This window comes from Octopus sinensis, linkage group LG26, assembly GCF_006345805.1.
Source record: "Octopus sinensis linkage group LG26, ASM634580v1, whole genome shotgun sequence".
In the NCBI taxonomy this organism is placed as follows: Eukaryota; Metazoa; Mollusca; class Cephalopoda; order Octopoda; family Octopodidae; genus Octopus; species Octopus sinensis.
The window spans coordinates 20,986,538-21,013,107 of NC_043022.1; the positions used below are offsets into that span (position 1 = coordinate 20,986,538).

Below are 26,570 nucleotides of genomic sequence, written 5' to 3' on the forward strand. Positions count from 1 at the left end.
TATAGCCTCGGGCCAGCCAAAGCCTTGTGAGTGGATTTGGTAGACGGAAACTGAAAGAAGCCTGTCGTATATATGTATATATATGTATATAGGTGTGTGTGAATATGTTTGTGTGTCTGTGTTTGTTCCCCTAGCATTGCTTGACAACCGATGCTGGTGTGTTTACGTCCCCGTCACTTAGCGGTTCGGCAAAAGAGACCGATAGAATAAGTACTGGGCTTACAAAGAATAAGTCCCGGGGTCGATTTGCTCGACTAAAGGCGGTGCTCCAGCATGGCCACAGTCAAATGACTGAAACAAGTAAAAAGAGTAAAAAGAGTAAAAAAGAGTATATTGCTATGAATGTTGTTTTTGAATTACCTTTCTCCCGAAGACGAATATAGCTGAGAAAGGAATTTATGAGTAAATATTTTGTTATGGGTGAAAACATATTTCAGCTTTTCAAATCTTGTTTAAATAAAAGTCTTTCTGCTCCAAAGAGAAAGACAAATATTTCAACTAGTCGATTCCTACTTGCTAATATATGATAAACATCTAATGTTGGAGAGCATTCCTGGCTGGCTTCACTGTCTTAATCTCTGCATTGTAGCAAATCTTTCTTCCATAACATAATCCTCCTTGTTTGCTGACCTTTAATTTTTCACGAATTTATCTGTGTTGACTAACTTGTGTGCTTAACTGTGAGAGGCTTCTTACACTTGTGTTTTTCTCTTAGTTGTTTTTTTTTTTTTTTCTTATAAAAATTTCTGGCCTTGTGCCTGTGTGTGAACTGAAATGATTATTATTTTCATTTATGAGTAATAATGATCCTATGGTAAGTAAAATATGACAAAGATAATATGCTTAGTACTTACAAAATTATTATCAACAATAATCGTAACAGAAATAATATGCTTAGTACTTACAAATTGTTATCAATAATAATCGCTATAGAAACAATGTGCTTAGTACTTACAAATTATTATCCGTCTATTACTCTTGTGATTTTTAATCCGACTCTCGTTATAGTTTATAATTGAACTAGGAATTGGCTTTCACTGGAATGTCTCTAAGAAGCGTTCCAATCATCCAACATCCCTTACTATCAACTGTAGTTGTTAATTATCGTTAAAACGTGGACAGTTGTTTAATATTCTATGCATTAATTTGAATGGAGCTAGAAATATTCTTTATAATAATCACAGCTCAGATCATTTTCATAACATCTTATAAAAGTAACAAAATGTTGATCTGTATTCTGTTATTGAACTGACTTTGGTTCATGATATAATACAGAGAACATAACAATTTCCATTATATTATTATGAAACAGCTCTCTTCTTATTTAGTTGCAAAACTGCTAAATTTCAGGTTGTTTTAGTAAAAACAAACATGGCATTCAGTCATCAAACATTCCTTTGCCTTCAACTGTAGTTATTAATTATAATTAAAACTTGGACAATTGTTTAATATTTCATGCATAAATTTGAAAAAAAAGCTAGAAATATTCTTTATAAAAATCATAGCTCAGATCATTTTCATAACATCTTATAAAAATAATAAAAATAATAAAACATTGATCTGTATTCTGTTATTGAACTGACTTTGGTTCATGATATAATACAGAGAACAGAATCTTCTTCATATTATTAAACATCTCTCTCCTTATTTAGTTGTGAAACTGCTAAATTTCAGGGTTGTTTTAGTCAAGACAAACTTGGTATCAGTAACACACTTTTAGCATACTTTATGACCAAATTTTTTTTTAGTTTTGCAAAGTCACAGCACCATTGCTCCAGTTCAGAAAGAAATCTAGCTCAGAGCTTTTCTCTTTAATTGGAGATATTTTGTCTTTGTGGAAACATTAATAATTCTGTCTGACAGTCTGCATTTGCTGATATTTATGGCAATATGCTGCTCCTATTGATCTGATCATATAAACTGATTTTAGTAATCTCTAGTGTATTTTGCATACCATATAGAATATATTATTCATATGAATTTAATATATAATAAATAGAATTGATCAGTAAAGATTTTAATTACTGATTTAAACATTTCTTTAATAATCACATATAAATCTTTTCAGTTCTGTTTTGGCTTTTTACTTTTATATGTTAAAAGCAAGAATTATTTGCTGAACTTACAAGAAGTTGTAGACTCATTAATGTGTAGAATAAAACAGAATTAGTCCACTCGGTAACTTTCTTCCCCATTTTCTTACATCATTCCAAAATAAAGCATTAACTTCACAACTTCATTCTCAATAACTTGTAATTTAAAGTCCATTTAAAAATAGTTTGTTTTGTCTTTTTTTTTTCTATCATTAGTTCTTTTATCTCATCATTATCATCATCATCATCAGAAAATATTTTGAAAATTCATTTTTCAAAATATTTATGTACTTAAATGTTGCATGCAAGCTAGTTGACTAATAGCATGTCTTGCTTTGAATTTTTAGAAAATCACTTATACAAGTCCTATCTCCGTTAGTTCCCCTAGGTACCTCCACAACCAACAGCACCACATATTGAGAACCCGCTGCCGCTACACTTGAGGAGTTATACACAGTCCTCTCCATCCATCTCTCTACTGTGCAGGCTTAATTCATCTTAAACAGCTGCTGTTTATATGGCTTAGATTAATTTTAAACTCGATCCTAATCATAATGATAGCTGAAAAGGTGCCATGTGTTGGTCTACGCACATTCCTATACGGCTTGCCAGACTTCCGACGAGAAAATATGCTCCGTAAAGGCCGAGAGGTCCACAGAATCTACGTTGAAGTGCATAAAGGAACCACTTTCCTCGAAGATCAATTTACTCTGACAGAATTCGGAAGAACCGTCTTAGAAAGCGGAGGCATCAAGGCTGGCCGTGCAAAGAATGTGGAGCAGATAGTCGTCGCCCGAGAAACTCTGTATTGCAGTGGCTCTGCAACATGTCGACGAGTGTGTGGAGGATATTCAGAATGTACTCCAGGTAAGAATTTTCTTCTATTTTCTTTTAAAATCCTTTAAATAAAATCTTAAACAAAAACAATGTTACTATTTGTACAAATGTCGAACATCAAGTTTTGCTGGTTGTTTACATGAAGGGGTTTTATCTCTTTTATAGTGGAGGCGCAATGGCCCAGTGGTTAGGGCAGCGGACTCGCGGTCGTAGGATCACGGTTTCGATTCCCAGACCGGGCGTTTGTGAGTGTTTATTGAGCGAAAACACCTAAAGCTCCACGAGGCTCCGGCAGGGGATGGTGGTGATCCCTGCTGTACTCTTTCACCACAACTTTCTCTCACTCTTACTTCCTGTTTCTATTGTACCTGTATTTCAAAGGGCTGGCCTTGTCACTCTCTGTGTCACGCTGAATATCCCCGAGAACTACGTTAAGGGTACACGTGTCTGTGGAGTGCTCAGCCACTTACACGTTAATTTCACGAGCAGGCTGTTCCGTTGATTCGGATCAACCGGAACCCTCATCGTCGTAACCGACGGAGTGCTTCCTCTTATCTCTTTTATACACCTGTTTTATATTTTGGTTGCTATGTTACCAAGTTGACATTTCCTCTGAAAATTCTTTTCGGAAGTTTAGGTGTGGGTGTGTGGTAAGAAGCTTGCTTTCGAACCACATGGTTCTGGGTTCAGTCTCACTGCATAGCACCTTGGGCAAGTGTGTCTTCTAACATAGCCTCAGGCTGACCAAAGCCTTGTGAGTGGATTTGGGTGGTAGAAACTGAAAGAAGCCTGAGAGAATATATATATATATATATCTCAATGTGTGTGTGTGCCTTTGTGTCTGCATTTGTTCCCTCATCAGTGCTTGACAACTGGCGTTGGTTTGTTTACATCTCCATATCTTAGCAGTTCTGCAAAAGAGACCCATAGTATAAGTGCTAAGCTTTAAAAAAAATAAGTGCTGGGGTTGATTTGTTTGACCAAAACCCTTCAAGGTGGTGCTCCAGCATGACCACAGTCAAATGAACGAAACAAGTAAAAGAATAAAGGAATAACCCTTCTTTTTCTTAATGATATAACCCTTTAGCATTTAAACCAGCCATAACTGGCCCAAATATTCTACCTGTTTTATGATCAAACTGACCAGATCCAGCCTCTCACACCTGCCCTACAATGTCATTCTAAAAATAAACAATCACATCTTCAAAATCTTGATGTTACAAGATACTTTATGATTAATTTTTTTTTTAAATGTGGATAAATAAGTATTAGATTTGATAAATTGATCTGAATACTAAAGGGTTAATCAAATGAATTCAGGGCAGGAATGTGTGACCCCTGCAAGACTTCTGAGACCGATACGGAGGGAGAGGCTCGGGGATTGGTTGTTGTAAGCCACTACTTTGATCCCTGTAAGTACTTGCTTGTGTATTAGTGGCCCGTGGTGGATCTGCCAGCAAATGATGTGTCTTCTTGTGGCCATTACTCAGAATAACTCTTGTCCTATCTATATGTAGTTCTCTACTGGAGAACCACTTTAATCTGTACCTGCTAACAGCCAGAGGCCCTATGTAAAGCTGTGGTTGTCAATTGGGTCCAAATAACCATTAGGGATCCATATAAGATTTTGTTGTTAAAATTTATGCACTATAATTTGGTTATACTCCTATAATATAGGTAGTGGGTAGCGATTTTCTTCACTACTTCAGGGAGTGACAACTCTGCCTGACACGAGTCCCGGGCTCAGCTGGCTCCAGCTTACAGTACCCAGTATGGGCCCCTATCCAGGGTTACAGAAAGGAGACAATCTTCAAAGAAATCCAGAGTGGAGCCCTGTAGGTGGTTTAGTGTTCGACTTGACACTCTTCCGGCAGTTCCTGCAACATAAGGGTTAGGATTAGGGTTTGACCATCTTTATGTTTGGGGTTCAGATTCTGTCGAAGTCAAATTTGCCTTTCGTCCTCTCAGGGTTGATGAAACAAGTACCAGTTGAGCACTGGGGTCAGTGTCATTGACCAGCCCCCTCCTCCCTCAAAATATCCGGCCTTGTGCCTGTAGCCAAAAATGGTTATTAAGCTGGTATCTGGGAAAAGGGAAGACAGTAATGATTGAGTGACAGACTTTCACCAGAGATCTAGTCTGAATTTTTGCAACGGATAGGATTCCATTAAAGTATGATCGAGTGACTCCAAGAGTCAGGAGATGATATCAAACTAGGCAATGGATTAACTCTACTACTGCCTTTATCTTTTATTTGTTTTAGTCATCTGTCTGTGGCCATGCTGGGGCACTACTTTGAAGAATTTTAGTTGAATGAATTGTCCCCGGGACTTATTTTATTTTAAAGCAAGATACTTATTTTATCAGACTCTTTTGCCAGACTGCTATGTTACAGGGACGTAAAACACACCAACATTATTTGTCAAGCAGTGGTGGGAAGATAAACACAGACACAAACACCCCCTCACACACACACACATGGTGGGCTTCTTTCAGTTACCATCTACCAAATCCACTCACAAGGATTTGGTAGAAGACACTTGCCCGAAATGCTGAGCTGTGGGAGTGAACCCAGAACCGTGTAGTTGGGAAGCGAACTTCTTACCACACGGCCACTTCTGTGCCTCATAGACTATTTACAAAACCATGTTTAAATTTAGCATGCTTAACTCATTCGCTACCAAATTTCTGTTGAAATACACTGCCTCCGATCCAATTAATTTTGAAAAATAACAAAGAATTCAGTAAAATATCTTTAAGCCAGTGAATGCAGTGAAGCTGGTAGAATCAGAAGCACATGGGGAAAAAAATGCTTTACAGCATTTTGTCTGTCTTAATGTTCTGAGTTCAAATTCCACCGAGATCAAATTTGCCTTTCGTCCTCTCAGGGTTGATGAAATAAGTACCAGTTGAGCCCGGGGGTCAGTGTTATTGACCAGCCCCCTCTCTTCCCTCGAAATATCAGGCCTTGTACCTATAACCAAAAATGGTTATTAGGCTGGTGCATGAACCCTAAATTGACATGGAATTTTGGTGGAAGGTTTTAATTTAAGTCCTTTTAAAACCGAAAGTTTCTATCATAGAACTAGGAACGGTCTCTGGCAGATTGGTATCAAAAAGGTTAAGCATGCTAGACATCTGATACAGTTTACATACGTACATATATGTGTATGTATGTATATGTCTGCATGTATGTAATGCATGTATATATATATATATATATGTGTGTGTGTGTACTCTTTTACTTGTTTCAGTCATTTGACTGCGGCCATGCTGGAGCACCGCCTTTAGTCGATCGAGCAAATCGACCCCAGGACTTGTTCTTTGGAAGCCTAGTACTTATTCTATCGGTCTCTTTTGCCGAACCGCTAAGTTACGGGAATGTAAACACACCAGCATCGGTTGTCAAGCAATGTTGGGGGGACAGATACACACACACACACACACACACACACACACACACACACACACACCACACACACACATATATATATATATATATATATATATATATATATATATATATATATACATATATACGACAGGCTTCTTCAGTTTCCGTCTACCAAATCCACTCACAAGGCTTTGGTTGGCCCGAGGTTATAGTAGAAGACACTTGCCCAAGGTGCCAAGCAGTGGGACTGAACCTGGAACCATGTGGTTGGTAAGCAAGCTACTTACCACACAGCCACTTCTACGCCTATATATGTATATGTGTGTGTGTGTGCATATATATGTGTGTGTGTGTGTGTGTATATTTATGTATGTGTATACACACACACATACATAGTTGTAGGATATCTTATTGGCAATCAAGTATATAGATAATATGAGGTGGCGGGGGTTAAACGTAAGCCTACTTTATAAAGTCGCTTTTGTCTAGTTGTTTGATATTCCACTGTTGTTGTCTAGAAATCCTGTCTGAGGTTATCTCTAATCTCCACTGCCACACAACAACTTTTGTGCAATTTTGTCATATTTACGCTTCATGACCAAGAAATGGATGAGGAGTCTCTAAGAATTTCGAAAAATTATATAAAGAAAATTATATAAATAAATAAATAAATAATTATCAGTTTTTTTTTTACTCCCAGTCGCAAGTGTATTTGTAGGTTGCTGAACATAAAAAGAAGGCTAAGTACTTTGGATGCTATTGCTTATGTCTATCTCCTCTCAGAACAATTCCTCTTATTTCCTCAGTTTTCTCTCTCTAAGTTTTCCATTACCCTTATCTATTCTGAACATTTCCTATTGGCCACCCAGTCTTTCTGCTCTTTCTTTTGAATCCCCCCCATTACATATTTTAACCTTGAAGTTAATACTCGATACCTTTTAATTGTCAGCTCACCTGAATTCAGTTAATGTTTCTGATTCATCTCCCGTTATACAACACCTTCTTTCATCATCATCGTTGTTTAACGTCCGCTTTCCATGCCAGCATGTGTTGGATGATTTGACTGAGGACTGGCAAACCAGATGGCTGCACCTTTATTCATAATGATGATTTCTCATCAAACTCTTCAGAACATCGGATTCAATTAACATATTGCAACAGCTTCGGAACTTCTGCATAGTGTCACAGTTGTAAAGTCATATGGTCCCTCCTAAAGTTATTAGTCCTGGCAATAGGCCATAAACTTCTAGAAGCAATGCTAAAACATACTCAGTATCTACTTGAGTAAAGCATCAGAGTGGTATGATTTTAAACTGCATCCGGTAATAGGGACCTGGTTTTGGGAGTCCCAGGCTTTCAAGGAGTGTGGAACCATCTCTTAGCCACTATTGTCCCCAGATCTACTCTGACCCAGAGTTGTAGCACCTGCCAGGGTCCCAGCTATGGGATAATGAGGACTGGATCCAGCACACTCTGCTGAAGAACCTGACATTGGTTCAATGGATGGGAAGGCAGCTGCAGCAACATATTGTGGATTTCAGAGAGCAAGGTGTGACAAAAACGAAACACCTTCATCATCCACTGCATCCGTTTCCATTCCCAGTGGTCTTGTCCTAGTCTAGACTCTGAACTGAAAATGGTCACAGACACTAGATTGTGGCTGATGGTGTGCAACTCTTCATTTTAAACCAAGTTACTACACGGGTCATTAATCATCCTTCAAGATGACTAGATTGTCTTCACCAATATAAGGCATATCAATCAAAATGGTTCACTGTATTTAGTTTTGGCATATACATGCTTCTTGGCATATACATGCTTCTTGGCATATACATGCTTCTCCGAAAAGCTCTATCTACAACAATTTCCTCTCAATCGAAGGTGAGGGGCTTTCTCCGTCTGGGTTGCAGATCCGTGGAATAAGCTGCCGGACGAGATAGTGAAGATGCCGATGACCGCTCGGTTCAAAGTCTCTCTTGACCAGAAATGACCTGAACTCTTTGTATGACCACCCTCCCTGTACATAACTCCCTGTCCCCCTACATGGCCTTACTTTTGCTTTTTGAGCCAATAAAAATTGAATTGAATTGAATTGGTTGATCCAATCTATTTGGTGGACATATTTACTCTTTTTCCCATCAATCCACTTGAAATAGGTTTTACATGGCATGTACACTTTTATTTATTATTATTTTGTAACATTTCTGATGCCCTATCTTCAAAATAGACGAACCCCTTATATGCAAAACACTGATCCTAACCATTTTTTTGTCTTTTACTGAACATTGGAAATTCTTACAGGTAATGTGATTTGGTCGCATTTATCCTCAAGTTCTTTGAATCCAGTTTTATTTGTCTGTTGGTTCTGAACTTGTACAGTTCCCCAAAGTATTGTTTAGCAACACCTCAGATTCTATGTTTATTGGCTCTATAGTTACTCTTTTGAAAATATAATTCTTATTGCCTTGGGCTCTCTCAACTCCAGATGGAATCATAGGATTTCTGTCATGAATAACAGTGTGTCTTGGGCATTTTTAAACCAGCAGAGCCTGTCCTTCTGCAGGTCTGAACATGGCCGATTTCTGAGAGAAAACGAGAGGGAAGGAGAGAGAGGGGGGGGGATTGCCTCCAGTAGAGGACTGGTGCTGAATGGATGAAAACATGTGTACATCTTGGTGGTATTTGAACTCAGAAGGTAGGGAGTTGGAATGACCATTGCCCTTCCTAATGGGAATGGGTGCCATTTGTGTGACACTGGTATATGCCACGACCACGATTTTACTTGGCTTGATGGATTTTCTTCTCTTGCTCAACAGAATGCTAAGTTCTTGGTCATTCATCATTGCCCCCATGAGGCTCAGCACTCGGAAGGTGCTTTTCATGTGCCATCAGCAACTTTGCCTCCATTGAGGACCAATGCTGGAAAGGTACTTTTTAGATGTCAGTTACATGACACCTGTATTAGCCAGACTATGATTTCACTTGGCTTGACAAGTCTTCTCGAGCATAGCATATGTATATACATATATATATATATAATCAAACACATAAGAGATGGCCATGATAGGACATCTGACTCACTAGAAAGAGCAGTTAAACTCCAAACCGCTAATAATTGTAATTATGAAATGGAAAGAGAAATAAAAACGTTTACCCTATCTTTTCTGGATAGGGTAAACGTTTTTATTTCTTTCCATTTCAGAATTACAACTATTAGTGGTTTGGAGTTTAACTGCTCTTTCTAGTGAATCAGATGTCCTATTATGGCCACCTCTTATGTGTTTGAATGTATATTACATAGTCTATTGACTATTTTTCCTTTTTCGCTAGACCGCTGGTAGTGGAGAATTTTTCCAGAATTTTTTTGCTACCCTAAAATTTATTAATATTATATATATATATATATATATACACACATCAAGGATTGAACAGACAGAACGCAACAAGGAGAAAAAGTTAGACAGCAAACAGGAAACAAGACGGAAACTTAATGGATGGGGAATATAGACAAAGACACAATACAAGGAATATTCACAGATGAGTTCTCTTTGTCAGTCAATGACCAAAATATCATCATGGTTTTGCACCATTATCTTTGAGACCTCTCAGTCTTGGAGGTGCTGGTGCTGTTATTAAGCTACTGGGAAAAAGCTGGCGAATGTATACTGTATATATAGTTGACGGGCTTCTTTGGGTTTCTGACCACCAAATCCACCTGCAGGGTTTTGGTTGGCCTAAGGTAATCGCAGAAGACACTTATCCAAAGTGCCACGCAGTGGAACTGAACCCAGAACCATGTGGTTGGGAAGCAAGCTTCTTACCACACAGCTATGCCTGCACCTATGAAAATGCAAAATGGAAGCTGTTTACCATTTTCATTAAAAATAAGTGTCTCTGTTTCTATTATTATTGCCTTTGTATTTGATCCTTGTGTGAATGGTAAATAATAATAAAAAAAAAAAAAAATTTATAAAAAAACACTCACCCTGGCAGTCAAACATTTTTCTGTTCAGAGATATCAGTATGAATAGTTGAACATTCATGAACTCTGCCGAACAATTTGTCCATCAGTTGTGGCTTAACATGTGACTCTCTCGCTAGGATGTGTGTCAGTGAAACTGTTTATAAAGTCTGCTGACTGTCAGAAGTAATAATGACATGGAGACATAATATTTTATTGTGACGGGGAGGGGGGGAATCTTTATTATACAGCTATTATTATCTCGAGTTTAAATGGCTGGGTAGTACCTCCTACGGCACCTGGGTATATTTTAACATCTATTCTACTCTCTTGTCAATTTAGCATTCCACCCTTACCCCCACCACCACCACCACTCTCCGTTTCTTTTGTAATTGTCTCTCCCTTTAATTAAGAACCTCTTTATTCCTTTTTTGTTTTCTTAATATTAATAATGTTTGTGACCTTTTAAAGTATAGATGTGTTTTCTTCTTTCAGCTGTTAGCTCCCATGTCAGCCAAATCTGTTTCTTTTTTACCTGCAGGCGAAAACTGTTGGAGTTTGATAGCCATCATTAATTTTCTTTGCTAGGTTTTCTTTAAAGAACGGATAACATATATTTAGCGTTCTGTATATGCGTTCGTAGGTACATGTGGGGGCCTAAATGCCTGTTGTAACAGCGATATTTGTTTTTCTGATGTGGCATGAATTGAATTGTTCTACAGACTATTCAGGTCAGCTTCTCAACTACAAAACTGCGAATGATGCAAGCAAGTAGAGTAATGAGTCTTGTCTAAGAATACGGTGCAATGATTTGAATCTATATTCTAATCATTTTCAAGGGTCAGCATTAATTTCTGATATAGCAATTCTATTTCTCGTAATTCCAGATTTCTAGATTCTGGATAAGAGGTTTGGTAGCTGTATATATATATATATATATACATATCTATAATGTGATGCTAAGTTATTGTAAATTTAAAACAGCATAAATGAATTATTTAACGCTTTTGTAACTTTTGAGCCAACCTGTATATTCCCCACCTGGATGGGATGGTGGTCTGTCGCAGGATTACTCATTTTTGCCGGTGGACTGGAACAACCTGAAATATAGTGTTGTGCTCAAGAACACAATGTGTCATCCAGTCCAGGAATTGAAACCATAATCTTACAATCATGAGTCTAACACCCTAACCACTAAGCCATGTGCCTCCACTCTCACTGGATGCTTTTTTTTTTTTCATGCCATCAGCACTACTGATATCTGTTTCTTTACTACCCACAAAGGGCTAAATATAGAGGGGACAAACAAGGACAGACAAACGGATTAAGTCGATTACATCGAACCCAGTGCGTAACTGGTACTTAATTTATCGACCCCGAAAGGATGACAGGCAACGTCAACCTCGGTGGAATTTGAATTCAGAACGTAACAGCAGACGAAATATGGCTACGCATTTCGCCCGGCGTGCTAACGTTTCTGCCAGCTCACCGCCCTACTGATATCACCAAGTAACTTGCAAGATAGGAAAAGGACATTAAAAAACCCCTCTTTACTGAGTAGGACAGGGGTGAGGGAGTATTTGAGAGGGAGAATATGGCTTTATGTGAGGTGTTGAGAGGTTTAAGCATAATAGGGGCCTCTCCCACCATTTCTACTTTATATAAGGATGGGCTGAAGTAGCAAGAAAGAAAATAAAGAGGGTTGTGATGGGGTGCCGGTGTGAACTGAAGAGGTACATTATCATCATCATCATCATCATTTAATGTCTGCTTTCCATGCTGGCATGGGTTGGACAGTTTGACAGGAGCCGGCCAGGTAGAAGACTGCACCATGCTTCACTGCCTGTTTTGGCATGGTTTTTACAGCTGGATGCCCTTCCTATCACCAACCACCCCACAGAGTGGACTGAGTGCTTTTTACATGGCACTTGCACAGGTGAGGTCAGTTTTGGAATGGCTTTTTATAGCTGGATGCCCTTCCAAATGCCAACCACTTTACAGTGTGGACTGGATGCTTCTTACAAGAAGATGAATGTAAGAGAAGATTCGAGTATTGGCTTGAGAAGTTAGGTGCATAGTTTTATAAGAGTTTGAGGTGGTGGGGAGTAACAGATGTCTTGAGATGGGGGTAGAGGTGAGTGTGGTGAGTGATGAGCAAGGTTGGGGTGAGGTTGATGGATAAGGGTAGGGTAGGATGAGAGAAATAGAAATGACTCAGAAAATAGGGGTATGATGTACAAGGTATGGGAGAACTTGGAAACTTCAACCTTTCTTCTGTGCTGTTTGTGTCTCTGAGAGAGAGAGAGAGAGAGAGAGAGAGAGTGTGTGTGTGTATGTGTCTGAGAGAGAGAGTGTATGTGCATGTGTCTGCGCATGCATGCATGTGTGAGAGAGTGTGTGTACATGTGTGTGTGTGAGAGAACGAGTATGTACATGTGTGTGTGTGCAGACGTGTGCATGTGAGAGAGAGTGTGTGTGTGTGTGTGTGTGCAGACGTGTGCATGTGAGAGAGAGTGTGTGTGTGTGCAGACGTGTGTGTGTGTATATATGTATGTGTGTGTGTGTGTGCATGTATGTATGCTCATGCATGTGTGTGAGAGAGAGAAATTGTGTGTGAGAGAGTGTGTATGTGCACACATGTGCATGTGAGAGTGTGTGTGTGTGCAGACATGTGCATGTGAGAGTGTGTGTGCATGTATGTATGCGTATGTGTGAAAGAGAGAGATTGTGTGTGTGTGTGTGCTTGTGGTGTGTGTGTATGCACACTACTTTTCAAGTTCTGTTTCTTTTACTACCTTTTAATTGTTTCAGTTGTTAGACTGCGGCCATGCTGGAGCATTGCATTCGAAGAAATTTTAGTTAAATGAATTGACCCCAGTACTTTTGTTTTTCTTTTTAAAGCCTGGCATTTATTCTGTCAGTCTGTTTTGCTGATCTGCTAAGTTACAGGGGTGTAAACACACCCACCGACACTAGTTGTCATGTGGCAGTGGAGGACAAATACAGATGCAAACACACACATTCACACACACGATGGGCTTCTTTCAGTTTCCATCTACAAAATCCACTCGAAAGGCTTTGGTCGGCCTGAGGCTATAGTAGAATCCACTTGCCCAAGGTGCCACACAGTGGGACTGAACCCAGAACAATGTGGTAGGGAAGCAAGCTCCTTACTGTACAACCATGGCTGTGCCGTATATTATTATGTGCCTATGCACCGAGGTCGACTTTGCCTTTCATCCTTTCGGGGTCGATAAATAAAGTACCAGTTACGCACTGGGGTCGATGTAATCGACTTCATCCGTTTGTCCCCTCTGTGTTTAGCCCCTTGTGGGTAGTAAAGAAATATATATGTTATTTCAATATTTTGAAGACCTCATTGGAATCTTAACAACATTGAAGTCTGTGACTGGATGATGAACTCTGCAAGTCACAATGAATTACTTCCCCTTTATTCTTCAATCCACTATAACCTAATCGTGTTCATGTGGTAACCGATTTAGTACCTAACACTATGTATAAATGTGATGATTCCGGGACAAATATATTATTGACACCTACAACATTTTTTGCTTATATTCCTTTGTTCTAATAACCCTTTTGTTACCATATTTCTGTTGAGATGCTTTGTGTTTCTTTCAGTTAATTTTAAATATAACGAAGAATTTAGTACAATAATTTAGTTATCATTAAGCTAGTGTTAGGAACATAAATTGTGACTAACTGTTTGGTGAAAGATTTTAATTCAAAACTTATGTAAACAAGACATTTGTTACCATATTGCTGTTGAGATGCTCTGTGTTTCTTTCAATTAATTTTAAATATAACAAAGAATTTAGAGCAATAATTTAGTTATCATTAAGCTAGTGTTAGGAACATAAATTGTGACTAAGGTTTGGTGGAAGATTTTAATTCAAAACTTATCAAAACAAGACATTTGTTACCATATTTCTGTTGAGATGCTCTGTGTTTCTTTCAATTAATTTTAAATATAACAAAGAATTTAGAGCAATAATTTAGTTATCATTAAGCTAGTGTTAGGAACATAAATTGTGACTAAGGTTTGGTGGAAGATTTTAATTCAAAACTTATGTAAACAAGACATTTGTTACCCATATTTCTGTTGAGATGCTCTGTGTTTCTTTCAATTAATTTTGAATATAAGAAAGAATTTAGTAAAATAATTTAGTTACCATTAAGCTAGTGTTAGGAACATAAATTGTGACTAAGGTTTGGTGGAAGATTTTAATTCAAAACTTATGAAAACAAGACATTTGTTACCATATTTCTATTTTTTGGTAGATATTTAACAGACTTCTCCTAAACTGTGGATCAAAATCACACTAGATTGGCCTCAATCAGCAAAGTGTCCACTCATGCAGTTCAGAAACGACACAACCATTTTACAGTGGAAATCAAATATATTCACTCACAATTTCTTTATCCTTAACTGTGGAAAGCAGTTTTATATACCAATCCATCTTTTGTTGAGGAATGTTATGTTTGAAACTATTTTTTGTGTTGAGATATCTCAAATTTATTGAGGCAACATGACTGGTGGAAAATAGCAATTTTATTTTTTGATGGAGGCGCAATGGCCTAGTGGTTAGGGCAGCGGGCTCACAGTCGTAGAATCGTGGTTTCGATTCCCAGACCGGGCATTGTGAGTGTTTATTGAGTGAAAACACCTAAAACTCCACGAGGCTCTGGTGGCGAACCCTGCTGTACTCTTTCACCACAACTTTCTCTCACTCTTTCTTCCTCTTGCTGTTGTACTTGTATTTCAAAGGCCTTGTAACACTCTGTGTCATGCTGAATCTCCCCAAGAACTATTTTATGGGTACACATGTCTGTGGAGTACTCAACCACTAGCATGTTAATTTCAAGAGCAGGCTGTTCCATTGATCAGATCAACTGGAACCTTGTCGTCATAACCAACGGAGTGCCACAATTTTTTTGATAAATATTTAACATCATTGTTGGAATAACCATGAAATTTAATTCTGCAGTTAAAAACTTTAATCCTTCGGCCTTTGGGTTACTCTGTCAAATATAATGTTTATCTATTCAATCGTTTTGAATTAATCATATCCTGTTGATGATGTGTTTGTTTAGTTTTAGAATGTCATTGCAGGGTAGGTGTAAGAGGCTGAATCTAGCTAGTTTGAACATAAAACAGCCAGAATATTTGAGCCGGTTTAAGCACTAATGGTTTAAGGGATAAACTGTTGGCCAGACTTATACAACTCCTAGACTGAAAGAAAATAGTTTGCCTTTGTTCTTTTTACCTTTGATTGGTTTATTGATGTGTAGTCATTTTACAGTTGTTTGTTGTTGAAGGACACTGGTAAGAAGAAATTCCTGATCATGTTGAATTTTAATCGTGTAAATTTGTATAGAGTGGAGGCACAATGGCCCAGTGGTTAGGACAACAGATTCGCGGTCGGTGGATCACGGTTTCAATTCCCAGTCCGGGCGTTGTGTGTGTTTATTGAGCGAAAACACCTAAAGCTCCACGAGGCTCTGGCAGCGACCCCTGTTGTACTCTTTCGCCCCAACTTTCTCTTACTCTTTCTTCCTGTTTCTTGAGTAACGCTGCGATGGACTGGTGTCCCGTCCAGCTTAGGGGAAACACATATGCCACAGAAACCAGGAAACTGGGCCCTTGAGCCTGGTTAGGCATGAAAAGGGCGCATAAATAAATAAAAAAATTTGTATAGAACTGCTCTAGATGTGTGTGATGCTCTCTCTCTCTCTATCTCTCACTCACACACACTCACTCACTCACACATCCCAGCTGAGGTTGAAATGTGTAGTTTCCATTTATAATTTGTCTTCTGATATCAAACCCTCATTTCTAACAAATAGTAACAACAACACACCTTGAAGCTGTTGCTCTTACTCACTGTTACTTTCTTCCTACCTCATTCCTTTACACCATCTGTTGGACTATGGAGATCAATCCTCTGCATTTTTTTTTACACTTTCACAACTTAGAATAACAAAAGTACACCAAACTTTCACGTATTCAAGACTGTTTTTGTTTCTCTTTTGCTTTTAACTTTTAAGATTTTTCACTTCTAACAGATTTTGGCAGTTCCCTTTTCATCAATCCACCATCTCATTTTATCACCTCATCATTATAAAGTTCAGTGATGTCTAGATTTTGTCTTCTGCATATAAAGTTTATTATTTTACGCATTTAGCAATTACCATTCCCTTTTTCTGTTTTCCTTCTTTCATTCTCAGAACTCCAATTTGTTAAGATCATGCTGTTCGCTTCCATCCATCAACTAAACTAGAATATTATGTTGGAAATCTCTAACATTTAACTTAATGCCATATCAGATGCTATGGTGTCCACCTTGCCTTGTTTATCTGTGTTAAGGTCTCTCTCTCTCTCTCTCTGTCAGCAGCTAATCAGATTAACTACAAAAAAGAGCCTTGTCTTCCACAGCAGTTAATCTGATTAGTCCAAGACTGCAGTGGAAGACTCTACTGAAAATGGTGGGTTAAACTAAATTTATATACTTAATCAGGTTTAACATTTTTCTTTTTTAAGGAAAAGCTAGTGCTGTTTTGTCAATAATTAAAGTGGAATGAGAGGCGACAGTAGCAGAGATTTTCTGTTTTTGAAGGGTGACCAGAACGACTGTGACCCATGTTGATAAAATAAAAAATTGTTCCTGACTAAATTATGTGCAAATTAAATACAATTGTTCTTCAAATAATAAATATCCCTCTTTCTCTCTCAGTACTGCCTGACTGGCCCTCATGCCGGTGGCACGTAAAAGCACCCACTACACTCTCAGAGTGGTTGGCGTTAGGAAGGGCATCCAGCTGTAGAAACTCTGCCAGATCAGACTGGAGTCTGGTGCAGCCATCTGGTTTGCCAGACGTCAGTCAAATCGTTCAACCCAAGCTAGCATGGAAAGCAGACGTTAAACAATGATGATGATGATGCTGAAATATGTTCTGCTATGATGAAGAGGAACTGTGTTGGTCAAGGGCCCATAAATATAAAATGTTCTAACAGGGAACTTGTAAATATGTCAGCAATCAAGAGTGACAATTAAAGTAAGAGTAGTTGATGTGGAAACGAGCCATGTGGAATGATATAACTATGAAGATTGAGATCCTAAGACCAAGATGCCACATAAAACATGTTGGTGGGGGTGCAGGTGCCATTTGGAAAGCATTAGTGCTGGTGCCACTTAAAAAGCACGGCTGATAGTACTGCATAAAAAGCACCCAGTACACTCTGTGGAGTGGTTGCCAATAAGAAGGGCATCCAGCTGTAGAAACCAATCCAAAACAGACTATGGGGCTTGGTGTGGCCCTTGGCATTACTAGTTCCTGTCAAGCCAGCCAACCTGATGATGATGATGATGTTGATCATGGTGGTGATGATGATGATGATGATGAATTAGTAACTGTAAGGAATAGATGAAGTTTGACTATAAGTACAAGTTTCTTATTCTTGGAATGATTTTTTTGCTGTTCAAATTTTAACTAATATTATAATATTTCTGGATTTCTGTTATTCAAAAAAAGATTTTGAATAAAATAATACTTTAAAAATTTCCTAATCTTTTGATTTTACTCGTTTAATTATATTCATCATCAGTCGTCGTCATCATTTAACATCCGCCTTCCGTGCTGGCATGGGTTGGATGATTTTACAAGAGCTGTTCAGTAACCAATAGAGGACCTGCAATTGACTAAATCTAACTTTGATTATTCTCTTTTACCCTTTAGCATATAAACCAGCCACATCCTGCCAAAATATTCTACCTGTTTTACATTCTAACTGGCCAGATCTGGCCTTTCACACCTGCCCTGCCATTTCATTCTAAAAATAAGCAAATCACATTATCCAAATGTTGAAGCTACAAGATAATGCATGATTAATTCATAACAACAATATTAATAATTTGACAATAATCTGAAGGCAAAAGTGTTAAGCTAGAATCTTATTTATAATTTCTGTTTTTTTTTTTATATATATATATATTTAGAGAGACTGTTATTAAAAAATATATTTGAAATAATAATTTTTTTCTCGTTTGTCATAATCATTAACTGCTGAAGAAATATAAACCTTTTCTATTGGTATTACAATCTGATAATGTTTGACTTATCTTGGTTGCTATTTAGATTTCTTATTTTTCTTTATTTTCTTTTTCTTTTTTTCTTTTCTTTTGCAGATTGCTCGAAGACGAAAGTGCGGGGTCACAAATGCAATTACAGAGTCAAGATGACTATGCGCTTGGGACATGTAAACTCTTGGTTTGTAGAGGTAACCGGTGACCACAGTGGAGCTTTTTTCCGTTACGAGAACATGCTGCTGCAAAAACCTTCTGCCCGTTCTAGTCAAAAGAAAATGCGAGCCAGCTTAACTAATCCATCTTCATTCCCCCTTATTAGCCACCTCACACCGTCTCAGGAACAGAACTATTTTTTAATGAATGCTACAATTAAATCAGAACCACCTGATACAACCGTGGAAGAATTACCCAGCCCTGTGTTCCAGTCAAACCCTCTAGAATTTCATAACTCTACCATTGACAAGAAACCTGGTTCACAGGCTGACATGTCATACACATGTATGGCTAGCAATACTCAGGTGGTACCAGATGAGCCCAGTATGGCAGTTGCTCAATCAAATTATACTGCTGTAATGGAAGAGATGTGGAATGATGCCAATATTGACTCTAATGAAAATGATAATGATGACGAGAAGGTATTAATACTCCACCTTTGCATGTGTACAGTGTGTACCGACTATACATTAGATACAGTTACTCTTAGTGCCAGATCCCCCTGTCTCAACCAGTCTTTACCGAGCTCTCTATCTCTACGTATTAGTTAGTGTTTGTTCCTTCCAATAACTGTGCTGTGGTTTTTTTTTTCTTTGTTTTTAGTATCCGTTTTACATGGTGTGTATGTGTGTGTGTGTGTATATGCATGTACTACACACACATTTGCATGGCTAAATTACAAGAATTTATTTTCTTTTCTTATTTAACAAATTTATTTAAACTTGCTTTTTTTTTTTTTGTCCTTTTTCTTTTCTTTTCTTTTTTGAAACTGCAGCTGTGTAAAAACTTGCTTCTTCATATTTCAAGCAATCCCTCCTTCTCCATCAGTTTGTCTCTGCAGAATTTTAGTGCTACTGAGAATTGTTGCTAAGTAATAATAATTTCGTAATATATTTCAGATCAACGATATTTTAAAAGGGAAAAGCAGTAACTATTAACACCTATTTATTGATATATAATAATAATAATAATAATAATAATAATGAAATTATTGTATACAGTGTTCAGGTGCACCACAACTTGTCAGAAAGTGCGTATAAAGTATATGCAGTAATGTACAAATGTCTGGAAAGCGAACAATGTATGAGTCAGATACATGCTTGTGTGTGTATGGAGGAGAGAAAATCAGGTGTAGTGTTGGCGAATTTCAGGAAGCATGGAAGTTTTGAAGGATGCAGTGCTCCAACAACTAACAACTGATGCCGGCAGTTTGTTCCATGCTTCCGCAACTCTCAGCGTGAAAAAATGTTTCCTAAAGTCATGGGGGCTGTGCTGTTTTCTGACTTTGTAAATATGTCCATGGGTGTTAGACGGGTGGAGTTTGAAAAGGTGCTCAGAGTTATTGTTTGTAAGATGGTTGATAATTTTATGTATTTATCAACGACACATTTAATGAAGTTTTGGTTCTCTTGACTAAAATTTCAGTTATTGCCACCATCCAATGATATTAATTAAAACTTAATACATCATCATCATCATCATTTAACGTCTGTTTTCCATGCTGGCATGGGTTGGATGGTTTCACTGGGGGCTGGCAAGCTAGTAAGCTGTGTCAGGCTCCAATCTGATCTGGCAAGGTTTCTACAGCGGGATGTCGTTCTTAACGAGAGTGTACTGGGTGCTTTTTATGTGCCACCGGCATGGGAGCCAGTCAGGCGGATATGTGTATGTAAATATCGAAGAATGAGAATGAATAAGGCGGCAAGCTGGCAGAAATTTTAGCATGCCGGGAGAAATGCCTGGCAGTATTTCGTCTGTCTTTACATTCTGAGTTCATATTCCGCCGAGGTCGACTTTGCCTTTCATCCTTTCGGGGTCGATAAATTAAGTACCAGTTACACACTGGGGTCGATGTAATCGACTTAATCCTTTTGTCTGTCCTTGTTTGTCCCTTCTATGTTTAGCCCCTTGTGGGCAATAAAGAAATAAGAATGAGAATGAATTCTCAACACCACATGGGTGGATAAAGGTTCTTTATTCGTGTATTAAGACCACCATTGGTTTTATGTTAAGGAACACCTCAACAAAGTGAATGGACAAACATAAGAAAATAGCACTGAACACAATTGATAAGAATTAAATGAATAATTGTAGTAACAGCATGACTTGTAAACGACAGACTATGCTGATGATCTTGCAGATGTTTGCTTGTCCATATAGATAAATATTAACAAGTGAAACCAATGGTACATAGGTAATCATTTTTTATTTCGTATATTTTCATTTGCCTTGCTTATTGTTACATTTTGGTTTATTGCTGAGATTTTTCTTGAGAACACGTTCTTCGTGGTAATGGCGATTTGACGTCTATGTTTAGCATATATATAGGCTGTCCACTTTTAGTGGTCAGTCCTCTAAATTTTGTATGTAGCACAATATTTAATCTTCAGATTTTTTAAAATATGCTAAGCCTCTGGTTTTAATCGATTAATATCAATTTCTACCCTTATTTAATTTTATATATATATATATATATATATATATATACATATACAAAGATGGAAATGAATGAGGAAATCCTTAAACAACACTTGGAATTCTATGAAAAGACCTATATCTCAGTGTAGGCACATTTTACATGTGTGTGTGTGTATATATATAAATAGATGAATGAATTATCCTTTATTTACCGTTAACATGGAAAATTCAATAAACAGTTGCCAGGGTAGCAAAATTCATGCAAGTAACAAGGATGTAGTGACCTATTCAAAGGTAGAAACTCTGGGTTAATGTGCTATAATTTGTGTAGTATATATTTCTTTACTGCCCATAAGGGGCTAACACAAAGGGGACTAACAAGTATAAGTAAATAAATGGAGTTGAACGCAGATGCTATTCAAATTCTTTTACTTTCGACATTTGTTTCGAAGACAACATTGGTTTTATTCCAAAGGAATTAATGGTTTAAAATGCAATCTTCTCATGAGGAAAAGGTTGCATTTTACACCGTTTATTTCTTTGGAATAAAACCAATGTTGTCTTCGAAACATATGTCGAAAGTAAAAGAATTTGAATAGCATCTGCATTCAACTCCATTTATTTACTTATATATATATATATATATATATATATATATATATATATATATATATATATATATATATATATATATATATATATGAATATCTGCTTACATCAATGCCATCTGTTGTCTAGCCCCAGGTCAGCCCTGATTGAGCACCCTTATAATTAAAGACATTCCAATCGTATATCAAAAACTATGTTAGCTAATGAATCCTTACTTTCAGTTAGTGGTGGTTGGTGATTTGGTTCCTGTTTCAAAAAGATTGGAGTCATATTAAGAGTGAGCTCCCTTGACGGTTCTTTTTATATTGATGTAGTCCTGGAGTGTGTGCTTCTATCCATATATTTATGTAAATAATAATTTATTAGCTTTAAGCTTATATGCATTCACCATGTATTGGTTATAGAAAATAGTCTAATATTGGGGCATAGATACCCTCGACAAGGCAAGAACATGGGTATCAATATGCATGAGAAAACTGAAATTATAGTTTTGAAATCTAGCAGGAAGAAATTGGCAAATAAGTTGGTGTTATCTGGCAGCACACTTATCATGAAAATAGGAGGTGTGGGTTCAGTTCCCATGCAATAATGTAACTAGGGGAGAGCATGTGCCTCAGGTGCCGATTGAAGGGGGGAGGGACACTTCATTAAAAGCAAGAGAAATGAGACATCAAACAATTGTATTTTTTTTTTTTTCATTACATCTCATTTCACACATAAGATTATTTTAATGTTTCATTCAGTCAGGGAAGTGGGTGTATTAAACGGTTAAAATAAGGAGGTTTCATAAAAGTTAATGTTCAAAAAATATATTTTGAATTACAGGCTGTACTGAACAGGGGCAGGTAAACGAAACCTGTTAAAGTATTTATTCCTAAAATATTACTTTAAAACATTAATTGTAACAGATAAGTACTATATAATATCAGGGATTTTGTAAGGGAGGAGGCACGTTTTTTTGCGACTTGTGCCATTGAAGTTTACCCAAGCTACACCACTATTCCCACATGTACTAATATCCCCCTTTTTTTTTTCCATCGAGGACTTATATGCCCCAATATTAGACCAGTGTCGGTGTGTTTACATCCCCATAACTTAGTGGTTTGGCAAAGGTGACCAATAGAATAAGTACTAGGCTTAACCCTTTAGTATTTAAACCGGCCATATCCAGCCAAAATATTTAATCCGTTTTATGCTCAAACTGACCAGATCCAGGCTCTCACACCTACCCTACAATGTTATTCTACATTAAGTATTTACACCATCAACATCTTGAAGATATGAGATAATGCATGATTAATTCAAATCAATAAGCATTATGTTTGATAGAATAATCTGAACACTAAAGGGTTAAGAAAAATAAATTCTGTGGGCAATTTGTTTTACTAAAATCCTTTAAGGCAGTGCCCCAGCACGGGCATGGTCAAATGATTAAGCAAATATAAGATAAAAGATATGTTTTATTTGAATATTAATCATCATCATCATTTAATGTCCGCCTTCCATGCTGGCATGGGTTGGACAACACAACACATCTCCCATTCCAGTCCAGGAATCGAAAACCACAATCTTACAATCACGTGTCCAACATCCTAACCACTAAGCCATGCATTTGCATTTATTGCTACAAAGACAAATAAGAAAGAAATTATACCTGTATGTGTTAAATACATCTCCAAAAAAGTGCTTCTTTACCAGCTTATCTGATGTGATTTACAGTTTTTATTAATAATATACTAAACTGCTTGTTATTCTCATTTGTGTTTCCATTTACAGCAATACCATGGTAATTAGAACCGCGTCATTTTCTGTGTTTCAGGGCAAATTGTATCATAGCCTTCTTGTATGTTTTTCTCTGAGATGTGCAGAAGTATTGATTATTCTTTCAAGAACACAGTCAATGCAGATGTGACGGTTTTGTTTTGTGTCGTTTATTATTACTAACATGATTTTTATGTTTTCTTTCTTTCTTTTTTTTTTTTCGTTTCGCTTTCTGTTTCCATAGGATTTGGTTAGACGGGTACGACAGTTAGAAGCTCATGTTTCTCAACTGCGCAACATAATCCTGAAGAATGATAAGAAAGAAGATAAGAAGAAAGATCGAAAAGGAAAAGTTTTTGATTTTTCTAAGTGAGTCTGCAATTTTTGCATCTTCTTCATCATCATCATCATCATCATCATTTAGCATCCGCTTTCCATGCTAGCATGGGTTGGACGGTTCAACTGGGGTCTGGGAAGCCAGAAGGCTGCACCAGGCCCAGTCTGATCTGGCAATGTTTCTACGGCTGGATGCCCTTCCTAACGCCAACCACTCCGTGAGTGTAGTGGGTGCTTTTTACGTGCCACCGGCACAGGTGCCAGACGGGGCTGGCAAACGGCCGCGGTCGGATGATGCTTTTTACGGGGGCCAGGCGAGGCTGGCAACGGCCACGATCGGGTGGTAAAAAAAAAACCCTTTTGAATTAACTATCATACTTAGGTCCATCATGGGCCCTAGGGCTCATAAAGCTGGAGCTACACCTGGTTCCCATGACAGATAAGGGACTGAGATAACAACATTCCCCCTTGAACTAGATGCCAGATCATTTCAGGGTTAACTTCCCAACTCATTTATAGCTGAGTGGACTGGTGCATATAAAGTGAAGTGTCTTGCTTAAGAACACAATGCACCTACCAGCCCAGGAACCAAAACTATGGCCTTACAAGCTTTCACTATCATAAGGGAGGTCGAAAAATGTTTCTCTGTTATTTCACAATGAACTATTTTTGTAATCATAATGATCCTAAACAGATTATTTAAGTGTTGTTATAGTTATTTATTTTAACAGTGGAGGCACGTGGCTTAGTGGTTAGGTTGTTGAACTCATGATCGTATGGTTGTGGTTTCGATTCCTGGACCGGGCGACGCGTTGTGTCCTTGAGCAAAACACTTCATTTCACGTTGCTCCAGTCCACTCAGCTGGCAAAAATGAGTCGTCCTGCGACGGACCGGCGTCCCGTCTAGGTGGGGAATTTCTACGCCACTGAAACTGGGAATCCGGCCCTTATGAGCCTGGCATGGCTCGAGAAAGAACATTCATATTTATTTAACTAGCTAAATATATTTGTGATTTTCACATTAAGAACATTTAGCTAGTTAAATGAATATGAATGTTCTTTCTCGAGCCATGCCAGGCTCATAAGGGCCGGATTCCCAGTTTCAGTGGCGTAGAAATTCCCCACCTAGACGGGACGCCGGTCCGTCGCAGGATGACTCATTTTTGCCAGCTGAGTGGACTGGAGCAACGTGAAATGAAGTGTTTTGCTCAAGGACACAACTTTACGATCATGAGTTCAACAACCTAACCACTAAGCCACGTGCCTCCACTGTTAAAATAAATAACTATAACAACACTTAAATAATCTGTTTAGGATCATTATGATTACAAAAATAGTTCATTGCGAAATAACAGAGAAACATTTTTCGACCTCCCTTATGATAGTGAAAGCTTGTAAGGCCATAGTTTTGGTTCCTGGGCTGGTAGGTGCATTGTGTTCTTAAGCAAGACACTTCACTTTAAACATAAAAACAAAGTGTAACCATATTCATTAGCAACAGAACTCTCCTTTTACTTGTTTCAGTCACTTTGAGAATCCAAACTAGAATCTGACAATACTTCGCTATAATAAGGGGATTAAAAATTGTTTCTCTTCAGCGGAATTTGAACTCCAAACGTAACAGCAGACGAAATACCGCTAAGCATTTCGCCCGGCCTGCTAACGATTCTACCTGCTTGCCACCTATGAGTGCTAAATAGTAAAGTTTAATTATGAAATATCGTAAAAATATCGAACACACACACTCACCTCCTTTTTTTCACAGCTGTTTCCACACTTGACAGTGTACGTGTGGCGTCGCTGGTAAGTTCCAGTAGCCGGCCGGCCGTGGTGGTTAACATGTTAAATGACTATTGATTTATAAAGCTAGTTTAGTTGTACTGTTGTGTGTACTTGCCATAGACCGTTGTTGTAAAATAGGGTTGTACAGCCTTGCCTCCTTAATGTTATCATAATAAAACATAGAATGTAATGATAGTCAAATAATTTATAATAGATCAAAGGTTGTGCAGTTTTCTCTAGAAAGTGTCATTGACTAAAAACAAAGTGTAACCATATTCATTAGCAACAGAACTCTCTTTTTACTTGTTTCAGTCATTTGACTGTGGCCATGCTGGAGCACCGCCTTTAGTCGAGCAAATCGACCCCAGGACTTATTCTTTGTAAACCCAGTAATTATTCTATCGGTCTCTTTTGCCGAACTGCTAAGTGACGGGGATGTCAACACACCAGCATCGGTTGTCATGCAATGCTAGGAGGACAAACACAGACACGCACATAGTAGGCTATAGTAGAAGACACTTGCCCAAGGTGCCACATAGTGGGACTGAACCCGGAACCATGTGGTTGATAAGCAAGCTACTTACCACACAGCCACTCCAGTGCAGTTTTCTCTAGAAAGTGTCATTGACTAAAAACAAAGTGTAACCATATTCATTAGCAACAGAACTCTCTTTTTACTTGTTTCAGTCATTTGACTGTGGCCATGCTGGAGCACCGCCTTTAGTCGAGCAAATCGACCCCAGGACTTATTCTTTGTAAGCCCAGTAATTATTCTATCGGTCTCTTTTGCCGAACTGCTAAGTGACGGGGATGTCAACACACCAGCATCGGTTGTCATGCAATGCTAGGGGGACAACACAGACACGCACATAGTAGGCTATAGTAGAAGACACTTGCCCAAGGTGCCACATAGTGGGACTGAACCCGGAACCATGTGGTTGATAAGCAAGCTACTTACCACACAGCCACTCCAGTGCAGTTTTCTCTAGAAAGTGTCATTGACTAAAAACAAAGTGTAACCATATTCATTAGCAACAGAACTCTCTTTTTACTTGTTT

At 38.0% G+C, this 26,570-nt stretch overlaps 1 protein-coding gene across 1 annotated transcript in view; it reads left to right on the plus strand.

The window, feature by feature from the left end:
• The first annotated feature begins 2,472 nt into the window (after positions 1-2,472).
• The window catches only part of LOC115224767 (tRNA pseudouridine(38/39) synthase-like), a 43,909-nt gene continuing 19,811 nt past the window's right edge, over positions 2,473-26,570 (plus strand). Inside the window, exons 1-3 of the mRNA XM_029795675.1 lie at positions 2,473-2,960; positions 18,493-19,028; positions 23,639-23,763. Of these exons, the coding sequence (XP_029651535.1) occupies positions 2,648-2,960; positions 18,493-19,028; positions 23,639-23,763 (974 nt within the window). The 5' untranslated portion in view covers positions 2,473-2,647. The remainder of the gene's footprint in view (positions 2,961-18,492; positions 19,029-23,638; positions 23,764-26,570) is intronic.